General features: G+C 54.4%; 1 protein-coding gene across 3 annotated transcripts in view; it reads left to right on the top strand.

Moving 5' to 3' along the window:
• The window catches only part of KAZN (kazrin, periplakin interacting protein), a 1,159,438-nt gene that overhangs the window by 1,101,375 nt on the left and 36,676 nt on the right, over nucleotides 1-21,387 (top strand). For all 3 annotated transcript variants that reach the window (XM_067017033.1, XM_067017036.1, XM_059045410.2), the window contains 4 exons: nucleotides 3,884-4,073; nucleotides 6,097-6,227; nucleotides 9,135-9,185; nucleotides 10,665-10,788. In XM_067017033.1, the coding sequence (XP_066873134.1) occupies nucleotides 3,884-4,073; nucleotides 6,097-6,227; nucleotides 9,135-9,185; nucleotides 10,665-10,788 (496 nt within the window). The remainder of the gene's footprint in view (nucleotides 1-3,883; nucleotides 4,074-6,096; nucleotides 6,228-9,134; nucleotides 9,186-10,664; nucleotides 10,789-21,387) is intronic.

The following is a 21,387-nucleotide window of genomic DNA, read 5'->3' as shown; positions in this document are numbered from 1 at the left end:
GGGACCAGGAGTCGTGGATTCTCACGTCCCGTCCACTAGCCAGTCATTTTGTGTCCTTGAGCTGCCTGGGCCTCAGTTTCCTCGTCTGTAAAAATGACAGCCGCCACAGGCCCAGGCAAGATCTTGTAGGGCGCGGTGAGGGACCAGCGAGAGGCAGGGTCGAGCGGCAGGGGTCAAGGGTGATCGCGGGTTTTTTTTTTAACGGCCGTGCTCTGGGTTGGCACCACTCCTGCCCTCTCTCTGAGGAAACCAGCTGGCCACACAAGCACACCTCCCGGCCCCAGACCACTGCCATCCGGGCCCAGGAGACCAGCTCCAAACACCGGGTCTGAGCTCAGACCCCCGGGCCACACACATGAGGTCAGGGCCCACCCGAGCCCGCCGCTGTCCCCCCAGAGCCTCTCTCCACGCCCGGGCCTGCGGTTGTTGGAGATGGTATGGAGCCAGTATGGCCTCATCAGCTCCTGCTGGCACCTCCATGCTGGACCTGCGACTACTGCAGCCTGAGATCTGGGACGGGGTCGCGGCCAGTAAGCCCAGGAAGAGGATGGTGGAGTCAACTTGTAGCTGGCGTCATGCCCCTTTGGTGCAGATGCAGCGTCTCTGCAGCCGGAGTCCACGGGAGCACGACCCTTCTTGTGTTTGCTTGGAAGGTTCCTGCCCCGGGATCCTCCCCACCTTTGGCGGGAGAGATGTTCCCTAGCCAAGCTCAAATTCCTTGGAAAGCCGGTAAAGGGTTCCCTCTAGCTGCACTCACAGCATCCCTCCGGGACCAGGCCTGCTCTCTGACTGGAAGTACATCCTGGCCTCCAGGCAGCTAGGAACCTGAGGGTGGGGGAGGGCAGGGCCCCCCCCGCGCCGCTCTCCCTTTCCACTTCCCAGATTGTCTGATCTCAGGGAGGCATAAGTAATCCTAACAGCCTGCTACTTTTTGAACAGGACAATAGGCCAGACAGTATCCTGGGCTTTCATGTGAATTATTCCATGTCTGACTCCTACTTGTGAAATGGAAACTGTTTCATAATAGCAGTCACCAACGTTCACTGAGCTTTTGTTTTACCATCAGCTAAGCGCTCTCCGTGGAACCCGTGTTATCCCCATCAGACAGACTAGGGCACGAAGGCACAGGGAGGTGAGGGGCCTCTCTCAGGATCCCCCAGCTAGGAAGTGGCAGACCTGAGGTCAAATCCAGGCCGTTGATGCCACAGCCTAGGCTCCGAGGCGCTGTGCTGGGCCACCTCATCCCACAACTTACCTGTAAAAGTAATCCCTCTCGGTTCCCCATCTTACTGTGAGGACCTGGAGGCTCAGAGTGGTGGAGTAACTTGCTCCAGATCACACAGCAAGTCAACTAGTAGAGGTGCAGTTTGAGCCCAGTTCTGTCTGACTTTCGTCACATGAGGGTGTTTGAGCCAATTCTCCAATTCCCAGGAGCTCAAAACTGCGGGCTCGGGGGTTCTCAGCAGGGGCTGGAGGTACAGAGGGAGCTCCCAGCATTGAATTGCATTTACTGTTAGAGATTAGTAGAGAAACGCTGTGCAGACTGTCACAGGAGGATGACTCAATGCAGCAACGAGCGAGAGACAGAGAGAGGAGCACATGCACGTATTTTAAGTAAGACCTTACATGCCTTGCCTGCAGTTCACGTCTCTGTTTCGCTCTGTCTCAGAGGCTTAAAGTCATGAGTGGACAGTTTGTGAGACGTTCCTGTGCTCAGAATTCACAGGCACACCTGCCCCATCCTGCGGGACTAACCGTAGGCTCCTCCCCATCGTCAGGCAGCGATGATGCCAAGCTGCCTGCTGAGTTAGAAGGTGCTGCTCTCAGGCCCAGACCGAGGGGAGGTCCACCTGGAAGAAGGAAGCCGGGTGGGGACGGGAGAGCAGTCCTGCCCGGGCCTCTCCCTCGTGCCTTCCTGTGCGGCCTCAAGGGGCTGCGTTTTTCAGTGGGCGACTTGGACTTGCCTGTGCTTTCCACGTGTGTGGCCGGGGACGTCTGCGAGAGGGCAGAGCTGGGGAGTTAGTTCGCGCGGTGGCAGACCGACTGGGGCGCTCATTTCCCACCCAAGTCCACCTTCCTGGCAGCCAAGATGGATTGCACAGGAGGAAGCAAGGGAGTGGGGCAGCTGCCCGCATGGAGCGGTGCCAGGACGGTGGGCTCGGAGGCCAGATGCACAGACACCTGGAGGGGAGAGCAGATGTGGTCCCGAGTGAGACGCGGTGGTCCAGGAAACATGAGTCCATGACCCTGGACCTGCAGCAGGCACACGGCAGCTCCAAGACACAGCCAGCCTGCCTCCTTCCTTCGGCAGGAGGATTGCTCCACGGTTCCTGTAGTAAACTAACAGAGTTGCTTCCCTGGGCCGTCCGCCTGGACGTGGCAGAAGCCTGCTTCCATCTCCTCTGCAGATTTTTACTGAGTGCTTCACTGAATGCGCCCAGCCCCAAGCCAGGTGCTGGGGATCCCGTGGTGACCGGCCACGCCCCCCTCTCTGCCTCGTGGATTCAGAGTCTGCATCCCTTGTGCTGGTGATTTCCTTGCCCCAGAGGAGCGTGGGCACCATGGAAACCACCTGGGGCTCCCAGGCTCCCAGACTTGGGCCCCAACTTGGACATTGTGCCTGCTGTGCATGCTTGGAGAAGTCACTTAACCTCTCTGAGTTTCTGGTTTCTCCTCTGTCAAGCACAGCTAATCCTACACTCCCTACCTGGCTTGCGGGGTGGGGCTGACTCCAGCTCGGCCTCTCTCTGCCATATGGGTTTATACTCCCTGGGGGCTGGCAGTGGAAGGGGAGTGGTTTCATAGACTCCTGGGGTATCCACGCTAGAGGGAGCCCTAAAGAATGGTCCAGGCTTTTCACGACACAGATGGGGAAAGTAAGGCTCGGAGAAGGCAGTAACTTGTCTAAAATAACACAGCTGGTCAATGTGATGAGGGTATATCAGGCTTTAGGTCAAGAACTTCATTTCTCAGCTAGAATCTCTTTCTCAAGGACCTCTGCTCCGCATGGAGGAGCCCAGGGCCTTCGGGGAGATATGGAAAGTTCTGGAGCTAGGAGAGAGATGAGATGAGGTTTCTCCATTTCATCTGTGTTCATTTTAGGGGCAAAGCCAGCACTCATGGTGGCTCTGCCATCTGTAGTGACCCCCAGATTCACTGGAAATCTCAGTGCGAGGCCCTTGGGCCCCTCCCGGTGTGCCCCCTCTCCCCTGGCATGAGAAGTGGAAGTTGACTATGAAAGAAAGAATATGCATTAATACATTTCTAATATGTTCCCTTTTTCTCCCCCAAATAATTTGAGAGCACTTCTAATACAACCCCACATACCCTGGGAGAGAGAACCCAAAGCTGGGAGAGACCTCAGTCACAGGACAGAGAAAGGAAGAGCTCTCTATCCCACGTGCCCGAACTCAGCCCCGTGCTTGTCCCTGGGTTTCCTCGTGTCCCACGTATTCTCATGTGATCCCGAGAGCCAGGCGGCGGGTCTGCCCTATCCCCAGCCGGTGTCGCACAGCACCTTGTGAAGGGGCCATCGGAGGTTGAATTTGGGAGGAGGTAAGGTGCTGAAAGGCAAAACACCATTTTCTTACCATCTCGTTCAAATCCCAGCTGGTTCTAGGAGAACCCGAAAGAATGGGTGCTAAGTGTGTCCTCGGTCCCCCTTTGTGTTCTCACTTTGTGTTGGCAGGAACTAAGGGGTAACTAACCCCAAAGCAAACCCTCCTGTGAGGTACTGATCGGCACGCGGTGCACAGCCACAGACACCCTGGCACAGAGGTTGGATGCGTGGCTTTCTCAACGATGGTGGGTGATGGCCAAGCAGTAGGCCGAGAGGTCCCCTTGATCACGTCGTCTTCTTCCTGTCCCCCGGCTCTCTCTCCAGGCCAAGCAGTCCTTAGCCACGCTGACCAAGGATGTCCCCAAGCGGCACTCGCTCGCCATGCCGGGCGAGACGGTGCTTAATGGCAACCAAGAGTGGGTGGTGCAGGCAGACCTCCCGCTGACCGCAGCCATCCGGCAGAGCCAGCAGACTCTCTACCACTCACACCCCCCCCACCCTGGGGACCGGCAAGGTGAGTCCGGCCCGGCCACAGCTCCGGGGGTGTCTCAGGAGGCCATCTGGCCCACTGGGAGGGGCAGCCTCTTTATTCACACTATAGCTGCTTTTGGTGGGGGGGTGTGTAGGGCAGAGGCCATGGCTCAGGGGACTGAAAAGTCTAAGAGATGGACCTCGGGCATAGCTGGATACCAAGGTTCAGACGATACCTGGGTCTGTCGGACTCTCTCCATCTCTCAGCTCTGCCCGCCTCCATTCGACCTCATCTTTAGGCCACCTCTTTTCACAAAGCAGAAAACCGTCTCCAGCCGTTTCAGGCTCGTAGGGCCCTTGAAGCTCAGAAGTCTTGAGCGAGAGAAATCTTTCTCTGTGTGTATATTAAATCCCAAAGAAGGACTCTGATTGGCCAGCCAGGGTCACATGCCTACCTCTGGACCAGTCACCGTGTCTGGCAGTGGATGCACTGATTCTCCAGTCTAGGTCACATGGGCGTCCTTTGGCAGAGGGGACAGTGAGAGCTCCTTGACTGACAGCTCCAGGTAATCACTGGATGTGTGGGAGGGCCAGAAATAAGTATTAGGGGTGTTTGCTGCAGGCACGGAGGGGAAGAGGGGCCCAGCCTGTGGTCAGCGTCTGTAGCCATGGGCCACAGTAGAAGCCCCAAACTCCTCTGTACGTCTGCGGCCCACTTGGCTCCATTTTCTGTCCCTCCTATGAGTGGTCGCGTTTGTGTGACGGATGCAGGCTTCTGGAGCCTGTGGGTCCTGCCGTCACCTAGCTGGGAACCCAAGTCCCTGACTCCAAAGCACCACGCTCCTCCGTATGACCATGTGGCCATTGGCAGCAAGGACTGTCTTTCTCAGTAGCGTAGCCCTCCCTGCTCACATGCTGCCTGCACGCAGTAGGTCCTCAGTCTTGTCGAGCAGAAAGCGCTTCCTCCATCCAGCACCTGCAGACAGGAGAGCGCTCTGCTGGGGGACTCGGGTGGGCTTCCAGGAATTCATCTACTATTGATTAAGCGCCTACTGCACACCAGGCGCCGTGAGCTCTGGGGGTGGACATGGCTAAGACACCCTGCCTTCATCAAGCTGGCATTGTAGGTGTGAAGACAGAAAACACGTGTAACTAAACTGACAAAGAATGATTACAGATTATATTCAGTGCAGGGAGAGAAATCAACGGAAAACGGGTGCTTTGATGGGAGAGAAAAGATGGTGGGGAGAGCTGATAATAGGGGGAGGTTTCTCTCGGGACAGGCTGAGACTTGAAGGCTGAGAATGTGCCCGGTGGGCACAGCAGGACCCCCGAAGGGTGAGGCAGGAGGGAGATGGTGCGTGTCGGGCACCATCAGAAAGCTGGTGTGACGTGAGCCGAGGCTGGTGGGGTGGGCAGGGCTGTATGCCCTCGGCTTGGAGGAGGACCGCACGTATCTACCCCCAGGTAAAGAGAGACCGGATGCCTGGCTCTCATGGCAGTGAGGAGAGGAAGCGGGGAGGCCCTCTGGGAGGCCGCCATGGTCTTCTAGGCAAGAGACGGTGGTGGCCTGGGCTTGGGTGGTGGCAGTGGGGCTGGAGAGAAATGGCCAGATTTGGGGCTGTGTTTGGAGGTGCTGCTGCGGATCGGGTGTGGGGTGAGGGGGTGGGAGAAAGAGAGGAGCTGGTGGCAGCCTCACGGCTTCTCTCTTGGGAAGCTGGTACTGACCACGGGTTAGGATTGCACCAGGCCTAGGGAACATCCAGGTGGCTGGAGCACTGTGAGGACAGTCACCGAGGCCCCTGGAGACTCCTGCCCCTTCCCCTTCACCCGGGTTAGGAGGGGGCCTAGCTGGATCCAGAGGCTGGAGATTCTTGCTGGCAGTGGCTCTCTGGCGACCCGTGAGGCTGTGAAATAGAGGGGCGGAGAGCTGGGCAAGCCTCTTCTCTACGTCTCAGTGTTCCCATCTGTATAATGGGGGCGTTGGGTGGACTGACCTGCAAGGCAGTGAAGGCAAAAAGGACCTTCTCTCCACCCCCCGCTCACCAGCTGTCCCTGCTTTCCAGCCGTCAGGGTGAGCCCCTGCCACTCTCGGCAGCCCTCCGTCATCTCCGACGCATCTGCCGCTGAAGGCGACCGGTCGTCCACGCCAAGCGACATCAACTCCCCTCGACACCGGACGCACTCCCTCTGCAACGTAAGGCCAGCAGCAGCAGGGCCTGGGCCTTGGGCCCCGCCCGGAAACCGCAGGGGTGGGAACGGAGGGGGTGAAGACCTACCCGCTGTTTCCTCTCGTCCACCCAGGAAGCATTCTGGCGAAGGCATTTCCTGTTCTGTTCTTTCCTTTTGCAAGAAGAGATGGATGTGGGGAGAGAAAGAAATGAGGCCTGTTGGCTCCTTGTGTCCGGGAGGGCAAGGAAAATCCAGAGGAAGGCGGGCCTGGTCGGCCTCAGGGTCTGAGCAGCGTGGGCTGTGTCTGGGACCGTAGGCTTCTCCTCCCAGACCAGACCTTCCAGGGCTCAGGACCTCACCACCACCCCTGTTTCCCTGTAGAGCCGGCTCTTGGTCCTGCAGGAATGAGCCGGATTTTTTTTTTTTTTTGAATCTCCAGGAGTTTTTGCACATTTTGCCTCTGGAGAGGCATCCGGTGAATTTGTTCTAAGTTACGTTTGCTTTGCTTACTTAATTACACAGTTTTTGATTTCCTACTGGGTCCCAGCTACCCAGAGGCACAGGCCCGTAGCCACTTAACTCTTGATGGCTGGTGGGACAGACAGGGTCCCCAGGAGTGAGGGGGTGAACAAAGGTGGGTGGGTCAAGCCTCTGAGGACAGGAAGATGCCACGTCAAGGCTCTAATGTGAAACACTGGGGTCAGGATGTGGGGACCACTTTTCACAGATGTTCCATCAGGCGATTGAGAATCCAGAGGGCGCCCCTGCCGTGTCCTAAAGGCACGGTAGAGTCGGGTCCTCAGACACACAGGAAGCCTTTCTCAAAAACTCAGTCAATGTTTTATTAACCAGCGAAGGTGGATAATAAACAAGAAATGAGGTGGATATGGTGCAAAAGGAAGACAAGATAACCATTACTTGCCAGTGGGACGATTATCCACCTGAGAACCTCAAGAGAATAACCAGAAACGCCATTAGACTAATAGGGAGGAGTAGAGAACGGTACTGGTAGAATATCAATTGATACCAATCGGTAACTATTCTATATTAGTAATCCCAATGGAAGCACTTTTTTTCCAAACCTATAATAACAATGAAAAGCACTTAATAAAAATAGCTAAGACTAAATTTGAAATAAGTTGCCTCCGTGTGGTGACACGGATGACAGAGACTGCTGGCCGGGGCCACGTCAGGATGGGGAGGAGGTCACTTCAGGCCTGAATCCCGCTTGGGGCTCGGATTCTGTCTCAACTGGGGCTTTAAGGAAGCAATCTGTTCTTCTCTTGTTCCCAGGAGAGAACCCTGGTGACAAAGGCTGTCCTGACAGAACCAAGACGAGGAAGGTGGGCCAGTAGAGGGGCCTCTGACGTTCCTCTCTGGTTCTGAGGGACCACTGTAGAGTTACACCTGCAGCCAGCAGTGCCCTTTGTTCTTAGTGTGGGCCAGATACCCTGTAGCATCCGAGAATACCTTCCCAAGGTCCATAACTTTGTCTTCCCATGGGGAGCCCACAGGGGCTCGGACAGCCGAAATGCTGCTGGAAAATCCATTCTGCAGAAAGGGTTCTTTAAAGGCCTCTTGAATTGCATCTGGCTCAGACCTAGCCTTTTGCCCAACTTGGCCTTGGCGCATACCTGAGGCTACAGGCAGCAGATACGGCATATTTATTCCCAAGCTCACTTTACAAGGAGCCCTGGTGCCAGGCAATGGGTGCTTTGATAAGCCAGTTGTCTACACATAGGCATTTCAGTGGGCTTTGGCCTCATTCTCTTCCCCATAAATTTGGCAAAGATGGCCTTGTACAGAGCCAACCTACCTTAGCTGCCTGCCAAATAGGTTCTGTTTGCAAGCCTTGAGATGGGACTAAAGACTAAACTACCATTTGTTCCATCCCCACCCTCCCTCAACCACCTTCATCCCCCATCTCAACAGATGTGCACACAGGTAAGCCAGGAAGAGCCTGAAAATAGCTCCGGGTACCCGTCTGTGCTCAGGCATTTGGCCTGGTGCCAGCAGGAACAGCCTGACCTGGAGTAAGGCCCTCCCCATCCTTTCATGCTCTAGTCACTTATTTAGAGCAGAGGTGGGGACTCAGCACAGAGAGGCTGGAGAAGATTGATGGACATTGGCTCAGGTGACACATGCTTTATTTCTTGCCTTTTGCCTGCAATTCTGGAAGTGACCACCAGGGGTATCCCTAGCAATGACTTTTGTGATCCCAATGACCTAGGGTACCCACCCCCAGGCAGGACAGACTGATTCTGGGATGTGGTGAGGGCTTTCGCACACTCACAGGAAGGAGCACTAGACCAGGGAGAACCAGACGGTCTTGAATTTGAGTTGTAGCTCTGGGTTTAATTAGCTCTATAATGTTGGACTGTCTGGAACCTCTCTGCGTACCTGTAAACCAAGCTAATGAGCCCTGTTTTGGCCCTCCACAAAATAAGAGATTCATTGTGTTGTTTGTGGGGGAAATAAGAGGCTGCATAGTCTCCCAAGTCTTCCTGTCCCCAAATTCTTTATATTTATTTTTGCTATAAAATTATACTTCTTTATGAAAAGCACCAAGTATAACCAACTTCAGCTCTAACTCTATGGACCAATTGGGAGAGGAACTTAGAAGACTCTGAGTGACTGCTTTGTTGGTCAGAGGGTGTTAGGGGTCAAGAAGCCAGACAAGGCAGGAGAGCATCACAGGGCCTCTGGCCAGGACCCCTAGTCCTGGCAGCATCTTCATGAACCCCAGGTGTCGTCACTGAGCCATTTGGAAGTGTCTGCTTTGGGGTGGAGGGTGGATTCCCCCGTAGAGAAGCAGGGCGGTCCCTAGGGGATGGCTTCCTTCCACGGAAAACCCCGTACTCCACAGGCCACCTCTGCTCTCATGTGTTATGTGTCTTTGCTGTTTCATCTTCCTCTTCTCCTTTGGCTACAGGGCGACAGTCCCGGCCCGGTTCAGAAGAACCTGCACAACCCCATTGTACAGGTAGGTGTGCCTTCCCTGGCCACTCAGGCCCTCCCTCCACCCCACCTTGACCGTGACTTCACCCTTTTTCTCCTCAGCCCTCAGCACCACCATGTCCATACTTGGCCACCCAGGGCAGAGAGGAGTTAAGCCACTACCTCAGTCACACATGGGTCGGTGCCCCAGCCAGGCTCAGCACCTGAGTCTGCCCTTCCATGTCCTCTTCTGGATCTGTGGACCTACTAAGTGCATCACGCATCCCTGGAGAGTGTCTTCTCCTGGCAGCCAAAGGCTAATGACGTGGGCCCTGGGCTCTTTGGGCCCCTTGCTGCAGGAAATTTTTTAAAATTCATTTTTAACCTTTCAATACTCTATCCTTAGAGTGAGAAGGGGGCTGTAGGCAGGAAAACAACATGAATTTGACTGTCAGATGGGGTCTCTGAGATCAGCTCTCTAGTCCTGGGGTTCCCACATGCTGGTCTTCTGGAGTGCTCCTCTGCATCAGGGTCCACCAGTGAAGATTTTTCTAATGCAGATTCCTGGGCCCTTCACCCCAGAGATTCTGATCCACCAGGTTGGGGGAGGGTGGGGGTGGCTGGAATTCAGGTAATTCTGACATGGTTTGGGGAACCATTAGTCTAGTCTAAGCTCCACCTTTTGGACCGATAACACCACTCTGCATCTTTGTATAAAGCACCTGACAGTTTGCAAAGCTCTCCTGCAGGTACCACCCCAGTCCCGTAGTTACCCTGACAGGAAGACCTCTTCACATCATCATCATCATCGTCGTCTTTGTCACTATTGTTAACAATCCCCCCCCATGTCACAGACGAGAAACCAGGGCTCAGAGAGGCCGGGGGCTCTCCACGTTTCCATGGGTAGTGACATAATTGGGATTAGAACCCAAACCCCTGCCTCCCTGCTCTACCGAGGCCAGTCCTGCTTCTTGTCCAGGGCCTTAGGGTCTGGGGTCCTTGCTCTTGGCTGACATGAAGCTCAGATTTCCTCCTTCCTGGTTTTCCCGTCTCTCCTATTGCCCCCTTTTCCAAGGTGACTTTTTCCACAGTGAACTTAATACACTTGCAATGCCCCTCCAGATGGGCCCTGTGGTCAGCCATGGCAGCATGCGTGGACGCGATTCTGCAAGCCCTCCACGAGCACTGGAAGGCTGTAGGCAAACTGAATTTAAATGATAGTACAAACCCCACCTGCAGCCATTATGAATGCTGCTTATGTGCCAGGCGCTGTTCTAAGCGTTTTTACCCTCACTTTAGCAACATCCTCACGACAGTCTTGGATGGGTCCTAGTGTCATCCCCCGAGAGATTCTGTAACTAGCCCAAGTCCAATCAGCGAGTGAGGGGCAGACCCTGGCATCCTTACCCACTGGTGCCCCCCACCAGCCATTCCCCCAACCCCCACCCCTCCCTGTCGTCTGCCCCAGCTCAGCTTGCCTTTGTTCTTCTCCCCTCTACCTCTGCCACTTGGCCTGACTCCTCAGTCACTAGAGGATCTTGAAGACCAAAAACGGAAAAAGAAGAAAGAGAAGATGGGATTCGGCTCCATCTCGCGTGTCTTCGCCAGAGGGAAGCAGCGGAAGTCCCTCGACCCCGGCCTCTTTGATGGTACCGCCCCTGATTATTACATAGAGGAGGACGCGGACTGGTGATACCCGCCTCCCTTCGCCTGCTGCCCGGCGGGCGTGTCTGTGCGTGTGGACGTGCGTGCGAGCGGGGAATGCGCGGCTGGGCGTGCGTGGCGGTGCGTGTGCGCGTGCGTGGGAGCTCTCGCGCACGTGGGCGGGGCGGGGGTGCGGCTGAGCCCCGCTCGCGTGGGCCCCTCCCCGGCGTCACCACCTTTGTAATTGATGTACATACTACCAACGTGTGTGAACATGTCAACTCTGTTGTCCTCGGAGCGATACAGTTGTGTTGTTAATCTGGGTTTGTTTTTGTGTTTTTCAGTGTTTTTTTTTTTTTCGCTTTTTGGTTCGTTGGGGTTTTGGGGTTTTGTTTTTTTTTTTTTTTTTGGTCCCTCCCCCCCTTCCCTTTTTATGAAACTTGAAAACTTGAAGGACTGCTGTGTATTTGTAAATAACAAAACTATTGTGCACTCCGTGCTTGTAAATGTCCCTCGTCCGAACTGCTACTTCTGGAGCCCGTCTCCCCGAGGATGTAGTCTGTGTTTGATGTTCCCCCCACTCCACCCCGCCGCCCCCCCCCCGTGCCCCCGGCGTGAACGTGTGGGACCAGACCCTGTTCTCGGGGTGCGGCCAAGTCACTTTAACCCCCAAACGCCATCGTCATCAGGGTAAGGTCCAGTCTCCGCGAAGACTTGCGAGCCCAGCCCAGGGGCCCTGTCTTGTCTCGGTTTGTCAGAGGCCAAACGAGCTCTTTCTAACGCGGCCTGCCAGTTTTTAAATTGCGTTGCCGTTCCTTTCTTTACGGGGAAAAGAAAAGAAAATTGTTCCGTTTAATTTATTTGCACAAATGCAGAAGACTTATTCTATCTAAATTATTACGTAAATATTGGAATGTATATTTTTCCACGGGGGGCGGGCGGGAGGCGGGTTCTCTGTTGACTTGTCTGTTCTATGATCATGCTGCTGCCGAGCTGTGCAAGGTAGAGTTTAGGGTGGCCAGAACCCAGGGATCATTGGACTTCCAAGCTTGCTCGTTTCCATTCTTTCCTCTTCTCTCTCCCCCATTCTCCCATCCCTGCATGGGAGTGCGCTCCGCCTTTCTTCCTGCCTGTAGCTCTCTCCAGGCCTTTCTATATATATTTATTTATCTGAAATAACAGAGCACTGACCTCAGTGGACAGAGTGCTGCTGTCGTGGTCACCTTCTCTTGGGTCTGTCTTTTGAGAAAGGCTGCTGCATGTACAGGGCGAGACAGCCGACTGCATGACCACAGGGTACGACCACAGGGAAACCTCGGCCCGAGTTGGTTCCCCGAGGGTCCTGGGGCGGCGGCACGCGTTCCTCGCTGCAGCTGTGTCTCTCTCATCCTTGGTTGATTCTGCACATTGGCCGGGCAGGTGTCATGGGGGAGGCGCCCGTCTCAAGGGGCGGCCTGTCGGGGACACAGCATCCAGCACCAGCACCTCTGCTCTCCCCGTTCTGCTTGGTTGCTCCAGCCACATCTCAACAGAGTCTCTCGGGATCCCTCGGGCCCTCCTCCAACTTGTCACGGCAGCCTGCGCCTGCTCACCCGAGGCGAGAAGGGACAGCTGCCTGTTTGGAGAGCAGTGTTGGCCCCGGTGAGGCTTCACCAGCAAAGGGACCGTGAGCATTGTAACGCCGGGTGTCGGAGAACACGTGAGCCTCTAAGCCAGGGCCTCCCGAAGTCTAAAACTAGCTTTCCCTTTTCTTTTAACCTGTGAATCCCCCCCGCCCCCTGCACCACCTTAAATACTAACAGCTCAATTCACACACCCTCTAAACGACAGTAGTTGCGCTTTCTGCTAGCAGTAACGTTTTCAGCTCTTACCAAGAAACAAGGAGAATTTTAAATGCTGGAGCATCTCTTATCAGAAGGGATAGGATATTTTGTCCAAAGTCTCTAAAACAAACAGAAAAGCCCTAGTCGGCTGCTCCCTTTCCTTCTGACCTGATGGGGGGGGGGGTTGGAAAGGAGTAGGCAGGGTACCTAATAAGGATCTTTCTGGCCTTCGGCTGAGCCGTTTCGCCCAGCCTGGCGGCGAGGGAGAGCGGCCAGAGCTGGCATCTTTCTCTACAGAGAGATGTTTTAGGAAATACTTTTCTCCCCCCATGAATTTTTTTTCTTTCGGTTGATTTTTCTTGTTTGCCCTTTATTTACAAGAAAATAAGATTGCAGCCCCTCCTGGTAATGATTTAGTAGTTCCTTTTCATTTCAGTTTTTGGAAATTAGGAGATAATTCTAAGTTACTAAGGATGATTTATTTAAGAGAACTACGTCAAATAGCGAATGAGTTATGGGTAACAGTAGATGAAAATAACCTTTCCCGTGGGAAAGGTTTCTCGAAGGCATGGATGCAAATATAAAATATTAAAAAAAAATCTAAATAAAGCTTATTTTAAAATATGATCGAATTCTATGTTATTTGATTGCTTCTATCTTACTCCGGGTGGGAGGCAAAGCCTGGCAATGACCTGCTCCTTGGAATTCCAGGGCTGGGTCCTGAGGGGGTAATGGGAGGGGCCGAGGAAAGCTGGCTGGATTCTGGGCCCACCTAGGGGCTGAGGCCGGGGTGGCCTCCCAGAAACATCTCATCTTTGCCACCCTGGCTGTAATTTGGAGGAGCCGTCAGCATCCAGGGCAGCTCGTGGTCCTAATGCACCACCTCCGAGCCTGGCGCCCTGACCCTGCATTCTCCAGCCCAGTGGCCCCAGTCAGCTTTCATCTGCTTCCTTCTCCCCCCAGGTGCTCCTTCCAAAGACCCAGAGCGGGGTCCCCATGAGTTTGGGGCATATTACTTCCTGCAGACCTCAGTGGGCCTCTGCATTGTCCCGACTTTCCCAGCCATCCCTGGGGACTGAGAGGAGTTTAAGAGAGGAATTAAAGGAGCCCCAGGGCTTCCCTAATGAAGCCAGAGTGGGCCAGGCTTTTCCAAGACCCGAGATTCACCAGATGCAAAGCCAGTCCTCCCCCGGTGAAACTCCACAGTGTGGCCTGACAAGAGGCCACCTGGATACCCCAATCCATGATCACAGCCAGTGCCTTCAACCTCGGTCTCCCAACTTAACAACAAATCCTCTCCAGCAGTAAGACTGATGGAAGACTAGCCTTTTAACTCCCCTTGCATTTCTGCTAGAAGAGAGCTCAAAGCACCATAATGTATAGACCATGCCGAGAAGTTACAGAGCTTAGGACTGCCAGGAACTTAGGGGTATCTACCCCAGCAGCTCTCAACCTGGCCACACATTAAAATCACCTGCCGAGCTTTCTAGACAAAATTACCAATGCCAGGTGCTACACCCCTGAATCAGAGTGTGGTTAAACCTTCTCTGGTGCAGCCAGGATTGAGAACCACTGGGCTAATGTGAGGAGGGCAAATGACCCCAAACACACATGCCACAGCTTCCCTCACCCTGACCTCAAGCAGACATCACTAATCAATTAAAGAACCCTTCCTACCCAGCCCAAAGCGGCCTCTAATTTTTTCACTTTACAACGCCTCAGACAGACACCGCCAATCAGTCAGAGTCGGCGTCCAAGGAAAAAAGCCTATTTGCCTTCACCAAACTAACCCAACCCACTTCGCCTAACAGATGGGGGAAACTTTGTCCCAGAGAGGAGTGATTTGGCCAAGATCCTAGGTATCGCTCCTTCAATCCCATGGCCTTCTCAAGGGCCAGGCCACACCTGATTCAAATCCGAGTAGCAAGGATTCTGGGCCCAGGATCTCAATCTCAAAAGCCACACGACCTCCTTTGTTAATCTTCTCCAGACCTTGCCCCAAATGGTCCAACTTCAAGTGTCACTATTAGTCAGAAATTGGAGTAGGGCTGCCCCGGCTGCAGGGCCTGTGGACAGCTGCACAGGTTGTATACTGCACTACCCCTGTATGGACAGTGCCCTGAGATGTGCAGCGCACAGCCTGCGTGGCTGTCCTCAGTGGCCCTCCCGCGTGCTCTCCTACCCATGCTGGCAAGTTCTAACTGGCGTAAGCTAACAGTAGTAATAACAATAATAACAATAAAAACATCTAACATTTGTTGGGCACTTACTAAGGGCCAGGGTCCTCCTGCGTGCTTGACGTGTATTAACTCAGTTAATCCTCCAACGGCTGGCTCCATTATCGAAAAACCTGAGGCAAAGTAAATTGTCCGGGGTCAAGGAGCCAGGAAATAGTAGAACTGGGCTTCCAACCTAGTGAGTCTGTAGCGCCCTGAACCTCTCCTCCGTGTGGCCAGTGAGGGGCTGGGACCCAGCACGTGGGCGCCTCCAGTGACTCTGAGGGGCCTGCTTTGAGCTTCACCCCACCCCACCCTCCCCCACCAGTAGCCTCTGGCACAGCCTAGCACTTCCTTGCTTTTGTGACCTAGTCTATCTCTGTTAGCCTTTTACCTCCAGCCCAGAAAACCCACTCCCAGAGAGGGGCTGGCAGGGAGGGCAGAGCAGAAACGAGCTGTGGTCGGGCATAAGCTCTCCATCTTGGGCAGGGGGCGCCTCCCTCTGCCCTGCTCTGGAACCCCTCACCGTACCAGAGCTGCCGCTTCCTGAGCTGCGGCGGTGTCCCCTCGGGATGGCCCAGGGGTCCCAGGAGCTGCCCCACACCTGTCCCCCCAAGGTTATGGGGCTGCTGCTATGTACGTCACTCACCCTGGGCTCCCAGGGAATCCAGGCGTAGTGGGGCTGCATCAGATGGGGTCATCAGGCCCGTGACAATATGAGTTTGAAAGTATCTCGGAATTCTCTGGCGGTCCGGTGATTAGGACTCAGCACTTCCATTGCCAGGGCCCCGGGTTCGACCCCTGGTCAGGGAGCTAAGATCCTGCAAGCCGCCTGGTATGGCCAAAAAAAAAGAAAAAGAAAAAAGAAAAAAATTTTTAATTTAAAACGTTTAAAAATAAATCATGTCAACTGGCCCTCTCACCAAAACCCTGCATTTCCTCCCAAACATCCTACCCCCAGCCCATCTGCTCTGAACAAACGACTCTTAAGTGTTTTCAACTCAAACCCCACCAGGTGGGGCAGAAGGTACCACACTCCCCTACCTCCCACCTGTTCCCGTTTTTCCCGTGGAAAAAAAACCTGGTACTAACAAAGAATCAAGCGGGAATACGTATAATTAACTTTATCTTATAAAAGGATAGATTCAGAAGTTTATATATAAAAGAATGCCCTATAAACTTAAAAATAACTTAGGGGTTTGACCTTGACTGTATGTTAGAAGTTGTTTAAATATCTAAGTCATAATGAGTGTCACCATATAAGCAGACTGAGGCTATACATCCTGATGGCAGCTAGGGTGTGGAGAATGCATACCTGAACCACAACTGCATGGTGTCTTAAAGCCCAGTTACTGAAAAATATGCAAATATGCAGCCCTGCACGCTACATCCCCAGCAAACTGAATCCTCAAGAAAATTATCCCAAGAGGATTGATCTTGAAGAAGCAAAAATAGTAGCAATTGAAAACCCTGACCTTTGCTTCCTGGAAATGGCAGGAATCCTATTCCCTAGCACACCCCCAGGGAAGTCTTGTGACATTGTCAGGCCAGGTGCAGCAGCCATGCTTCTGAAGCAAAGTCCCTGCAAAACAATGGCTGACTGCTCGTTTGCATTTCTGAGTTTCAGGTTTTGGAAATCTTTTATTGCTTTCTTAATAGGTTACCAGTAGCAGTTAATTGCACCCAAATAAGAGAATCTCAAATTGCATGCCTTGCTCCATCTGGAGGACCCTTGCAACCCACCAGTGGCGCCAGGCCAGGCCTGGGTAATCGTTCTAGCTCTGGCCCAGCGTCTGATCTCAAGCAAGCCGGTTAACCTGTGAGCCTCAGTGTTCTCATCTATGAAGTGGGTGTAACAACCCCTTCCTCATGGGCTCAGAAATGCCCGCTGAATGTGTTTTGGAACCTGGAAAGCACTGGCCCCAGGCTCGTGTTCTCCAGGATTTGAGTGGATTTAAGTTCAACCAGAGGTAGGAAAAAAAGTGTGGAAACAGCTTGACATACATCCTGAGCTCGAAGGTGACCCGATCAAAACTTATCCCTGGGGCTGAAATCAGGGCATCTGGCTGCCTGCACCTAACATTACTCCAGCAGTGTGCACAGCCCTTGGAGCCCAGATTCCCTTCCACGGCTGATTTGTGAGAGAATTCTGACTTCTCTGCCTTGGAACAGGGAGGGTTTGACATGTTCACCCCTAGAGTCCACCGGCTCTGAAAACATTCTGTCTTTCTTGAATTCAAATAGAAACATACTCTGATGTGGCTAGCACAGAGAAATTTAGACCATGGGAAGCAATTAGGCTGCCCAAGGCTGGGTTCTTGAGGCAGAAGCCCCAAGGGTCCCCCCAGGGTGGCATGTTTATAAGGAGACGTGTGTCAGAGCCCAAGGCCGGCCTGGTCTGGCAGGGAGGAGTGCATCGAGCCCTTTGCAGATACCCACTCATATAATCCTTCCAACAACCCTCCAAGATAAACACTGTTGTTGTCCCCATTTTACAGATGAACAAACCAAGGCACCGAGAGGTGAAGTTCTTGCCCAAAGTCACACAGCTAGGAAGAGGCAGAACCCGGATTCAACTCCAGCAATTCTGGCTCCAGAGTCCATTTTCTCAGTAACTGTGCTATGCAGTCTCTGATCAGCCACTGGCCCCCAACTTCTCCCCCAGGGACGACTGACCAACAAGAAGCTTCAGAGAACTTGAGAAAGCCTCACTAGCCAAGTCCTGTACAGACTAGCTCTTTGGGGCTCAGTTTCTCCACCCAACAGAGGAAGAAATTGGAATAAGCAGGGGTTTGCAAACTGTGTTCCATGGGGGTTCCTCAGAGGTCCCTCAAGGGGTGGCCACAGCTGGTGAAAGAACAAGCAGGCAGGGCTCCAGCTCCACCTTCTGTCAGCAGCTCTGCTCTTATCTGTTACACGCTGGACCTACATGCAAGCGTCCATCGGAAGGATCCCATGATAGAAAAAAAAGGGGGCAGAGAGGAAGAGAATGAGAGAAGGTTTGAGAACCATACATAGATCAGTAGTTGTCAGGCCTTGAGTTTTAAGGATACAGATTCCCAGGCTCCACCCACACCTACTGAATTCGAAGGGCCAGGGTGAGGCCCTGGGATCTGTGACCAGCTCCCCATTGTGGACTCAGCTGCAGGAGGTCACGTGGGGCAATGGCCAAGGGCAGCATCCTACCCATGGGTTTTAGCAGAGACTTGCCATGGGGAAGCTTCTCCGGGGGGCCTTCATAAGGGAGGTGGAGACCACCTTCCTGGAGCAGCTCCATGGTCCCCCAGTGAGGGAGGAACCACACCCAGGTAAGACCCCAGGCTGCCCCCAAAGCAGAGAGCCAAGGAGACTGGCAGGTGTGAGTACCTACCGCCTCCCGGGAAGCCTCAGAAGCCCCCAGCAGTACCCCTGTTAGAGTCACAGAGAGGGTCCCAGGCTTTCCTAGAGGCACATAGCCAGGAAGTGGTGGGGCAGAGGTCAAACCTGGCTGAATTCCAAGTCCTGAGCCTGGCACCCATCGTCTCAGACGTTACCTGATCTGTGGCGGACAGAGGCTTCTGACAAGCATTGTGTGGACCTGCCGGCTTTGGCCTGGGGCCAGTGGTGCCCCTGGACCCGGATGATGAGCCCTAAACTGGGAGCAAGGCAGCTCAAGCCATGTTCTGTGGAGCGGTCTGGGGTGGAGCTGCTACCAAGGGGCCTGGCAGGGCTCTGCCCAGACCCTGCCCTCAGGTTCCAGAGGAGGCCTGGCCTTCTCCACTCCGGAAGGCCCACCCGCCCCCAGCCCAGCGCAGTCAGGAGCCCTGAGCCCGGCTCTGGACTCCCAGTTTCCAGCTTGGCCAAGGACTCGCTGTGTGACCATGGGCAAGTCAGTCTCCCTCTCTGGGCCTCAGGGCCCCTCTAAAAACTACTGCCAGGGCAGTCGTTACCCACTTGTGGCCTGTGGAGTCTTATGAGTCCCGGTGTCCTGGGCCACCTCCCCGACCACACTCACTGCCCTTCAGCCCAAAGCTCCAGTTTATGTATCTCCTAGATACAATTTCATTTGGACAAAAGTTCTGCAACAGGAAGGCAGGGGGAAATCCACAGGTTAGGTCGCATCTAAGCTCCCTCCAGGACAAGAGGAGGCGCAGGCTGCCTCAGGCCTCCTCCTGCCCCAGCCTTGTGGAAAAGTCACTGCCTGAGGGCACCCCCAGCCTTCCCTGCTCACCCCTCCTCCCCATCAGAGAGAGATGGTACAGGCCCCTTCCCTCCTGAACCCTGGCAGAACTGGGAAGTGGGGGCCCCTCACGGGTCCCCCAACTTCTGAAAGCCTGCAAGTCGAGGGCCGGAGATCCTCCCAAGAGGCCATGCACAGCCCCTGGATGAACCACGGTGAGATTACGTTGAAAGATGCCACTCCCAGTTCATAGCCCCTTACACTTTACAAAGCCCTTTCACAGGCATACTAGGGTCAAGGTTAAGATATAGGTTCGAGGGACTTCCCCGGCGGGCCGGTGGTTAAGACTTCGCCTTCCAGCGCGGGAGGTGCGGGTTCGATCCCTGGTCGGGGAGATAGGATCCCACCTGCCTCGCCATCAAAAAACCAAAACATAAAACAGAAGCAATATTGTAACAAATTCAATAAAGACTTTAAAAAAAAATGGTCCACATCAAAAAAAAAAATCTTAAAAAAAAATGTAGATGCTGGGCAAACTCTGGGTTCAAGCCTCAGTCCTGACATTTACTAGCAGGTAACCATGCTCTGCCTCAGTTTCTTCAGCTGTACACTAGGGACAGGAAGATTGTCAGAGCATCTGCAAATGAGTTAAAAGGCTCAGCTCAGGTAGCAATACGTGTGAGCCACAGTGATGATGGTAATGGTGATGGTGACAATGATCTCATTTCAGCCTCTCACCAGCCCCATGAGGTGGGCCGAACAGGCCCCCTCTGTACAGATGCCAGGTATGGCTCAGCTCAGTTCAGCAAGCTTCCCCCAGCCGCCAGGGCCAGCCCAGGTAGAGGGCCGGAGGAAGCAAGAGGCTTAGAGCTGAGAGGGCTCTCAGCGGCCTCTCGCCCACTTACCCTCACATCACAGCCAGGCAGGGCATCCATGGCCAGTTCTGGAACCCAAGGCTGCTGACTCCCAGGCCAGTGCCCGGAGCTGGCGCAGGCCACAAGATTCAGCTGTGGGGGGGTGGGAAATCCCTGGGTCAATAAGTTTTAGAAACGATGACTAGTATCTCCAAAATGAACATTAGCTTTTCAAGGCTCTAGCAAGTTGTGCAGCGAAGAAAAACATTTCACTGCTTTCCACCTCGTGTTTCCCAAACTTAAGTGACCACAGAACCATGCGCTTGAGTCTGGCTCCGTGGAGTGCTCTGTGAGGCTGCAGGGATGGGCGGCTCCTGCAGCCCCCTCTATTCTGTGCTCGGAGATGCTGAGTCAGTAATTCTTTGGTGACCTCTAAGCGGCCTCGCCTCACTCCTAACATGATTTAGCCATGGAAAGTCCCCATGGCTCGCGTGGGATTCCCATGGGCCTTAAGAAGTGAGGTGAGCCTGGCTCAAGGCCGGGTGGAGGTGGGGGGTCTCTCTCTGTCTGAGTATCCGTTTCGCTCAGAAAGAAGTTGGGTCAGTGCACAGCATCTGCAGAGGCAGAAGGACCCCCGCAGATTGGCTGAGAAATGCCTGTCCCAGGTGTTTGTTTTGCTGCTGTCCCAGGTGTAGGCAGACGGCCGGATCTATTGCCACAGGGCCCTGGGGCGTGGAGAGGCACGGGCATGCCATCCTGCCAGGACATCTGGCCCGCCTGCCCTGTTCCCCCTACCAGCTCTGAGCTGCCTGACTGCCTTCCCTGGGACAGGCCAGCAACGTTGGAGTCACATCCAAGTTGGCCCCACGCCTGCCCAGCGCCAGCTTCCTTCCTTGTCAGGAGGCTGATGTCTCTGGGGGCGGCATGGGGCTCGTGGTCGGGGGCACGCGGGCCAGGGAGGGAAGAAGGCCCAGCCCGTCAGCGGTCACTGCGGGGACCGGAGCTGTGGTGACAGAAGAGGGAGCTCTCTGCAAGGCGGAGGGAACCCGAGGGCTGGGCACAAACCGAGCGCCGGAGAGCGCGGCGCAGAGTGTGACTCGTTCCCGGGCCCCTTCTGTCTCTTCCCGTGTGCGCAAGAAACACACATTCATTTGGGTGACAGCCGGAACCCAGCAGAACTGATCAAAACCAAGCAATCAGGGAGGGCTATCGAGGAAGGACCCAGGCTTTGGAGCCAGATCTTTGGGTTTGAGCCCAGAGTCGGCACTTAGCCAGTGACCCTAAGCCAGTCACTTAGTCCCCCTGGACCTCAGTTTCCCCCTCTGTAAATTGAAAATAAGACTGCCTACCTCACAGGGCTGTTGCAAAGATGGAATCAGAAATGGGTAGAAGCGTCCGGCATGTGGTAGCTGCCTGTCCCAGCACCGCAGGAGATTCAGGAGACAGGAAGCTGGGGCCAGGGAGACGAAACACAGGCTCTGGGGCCCGGCTGTGCCCTGTGCACACAACCGATGGTGCTTCTGAGCTCGACTTTCCTCATCTGTAACATGGG

Source organism: Kogia breviceps, chromosome 1, assembly GCF_026419965.1.
Source record: "Kogia breviceps isolate mKogBre1 chromosome 1, mKogBre1 haplotype 1, whole genome shotgun sequence".
Taxonomy (NCBI): domain Eukaryota; kingdom Metazoa; phylum Chordata; class Mammalia; order Artiodactyla; family Physeteridae; genus Kogia; species Kogia breviceps.
Note: the sequence above shows the minus strand (reverse complement) of the source record. Positions and strands in the feature narration are given on the sequence as shown.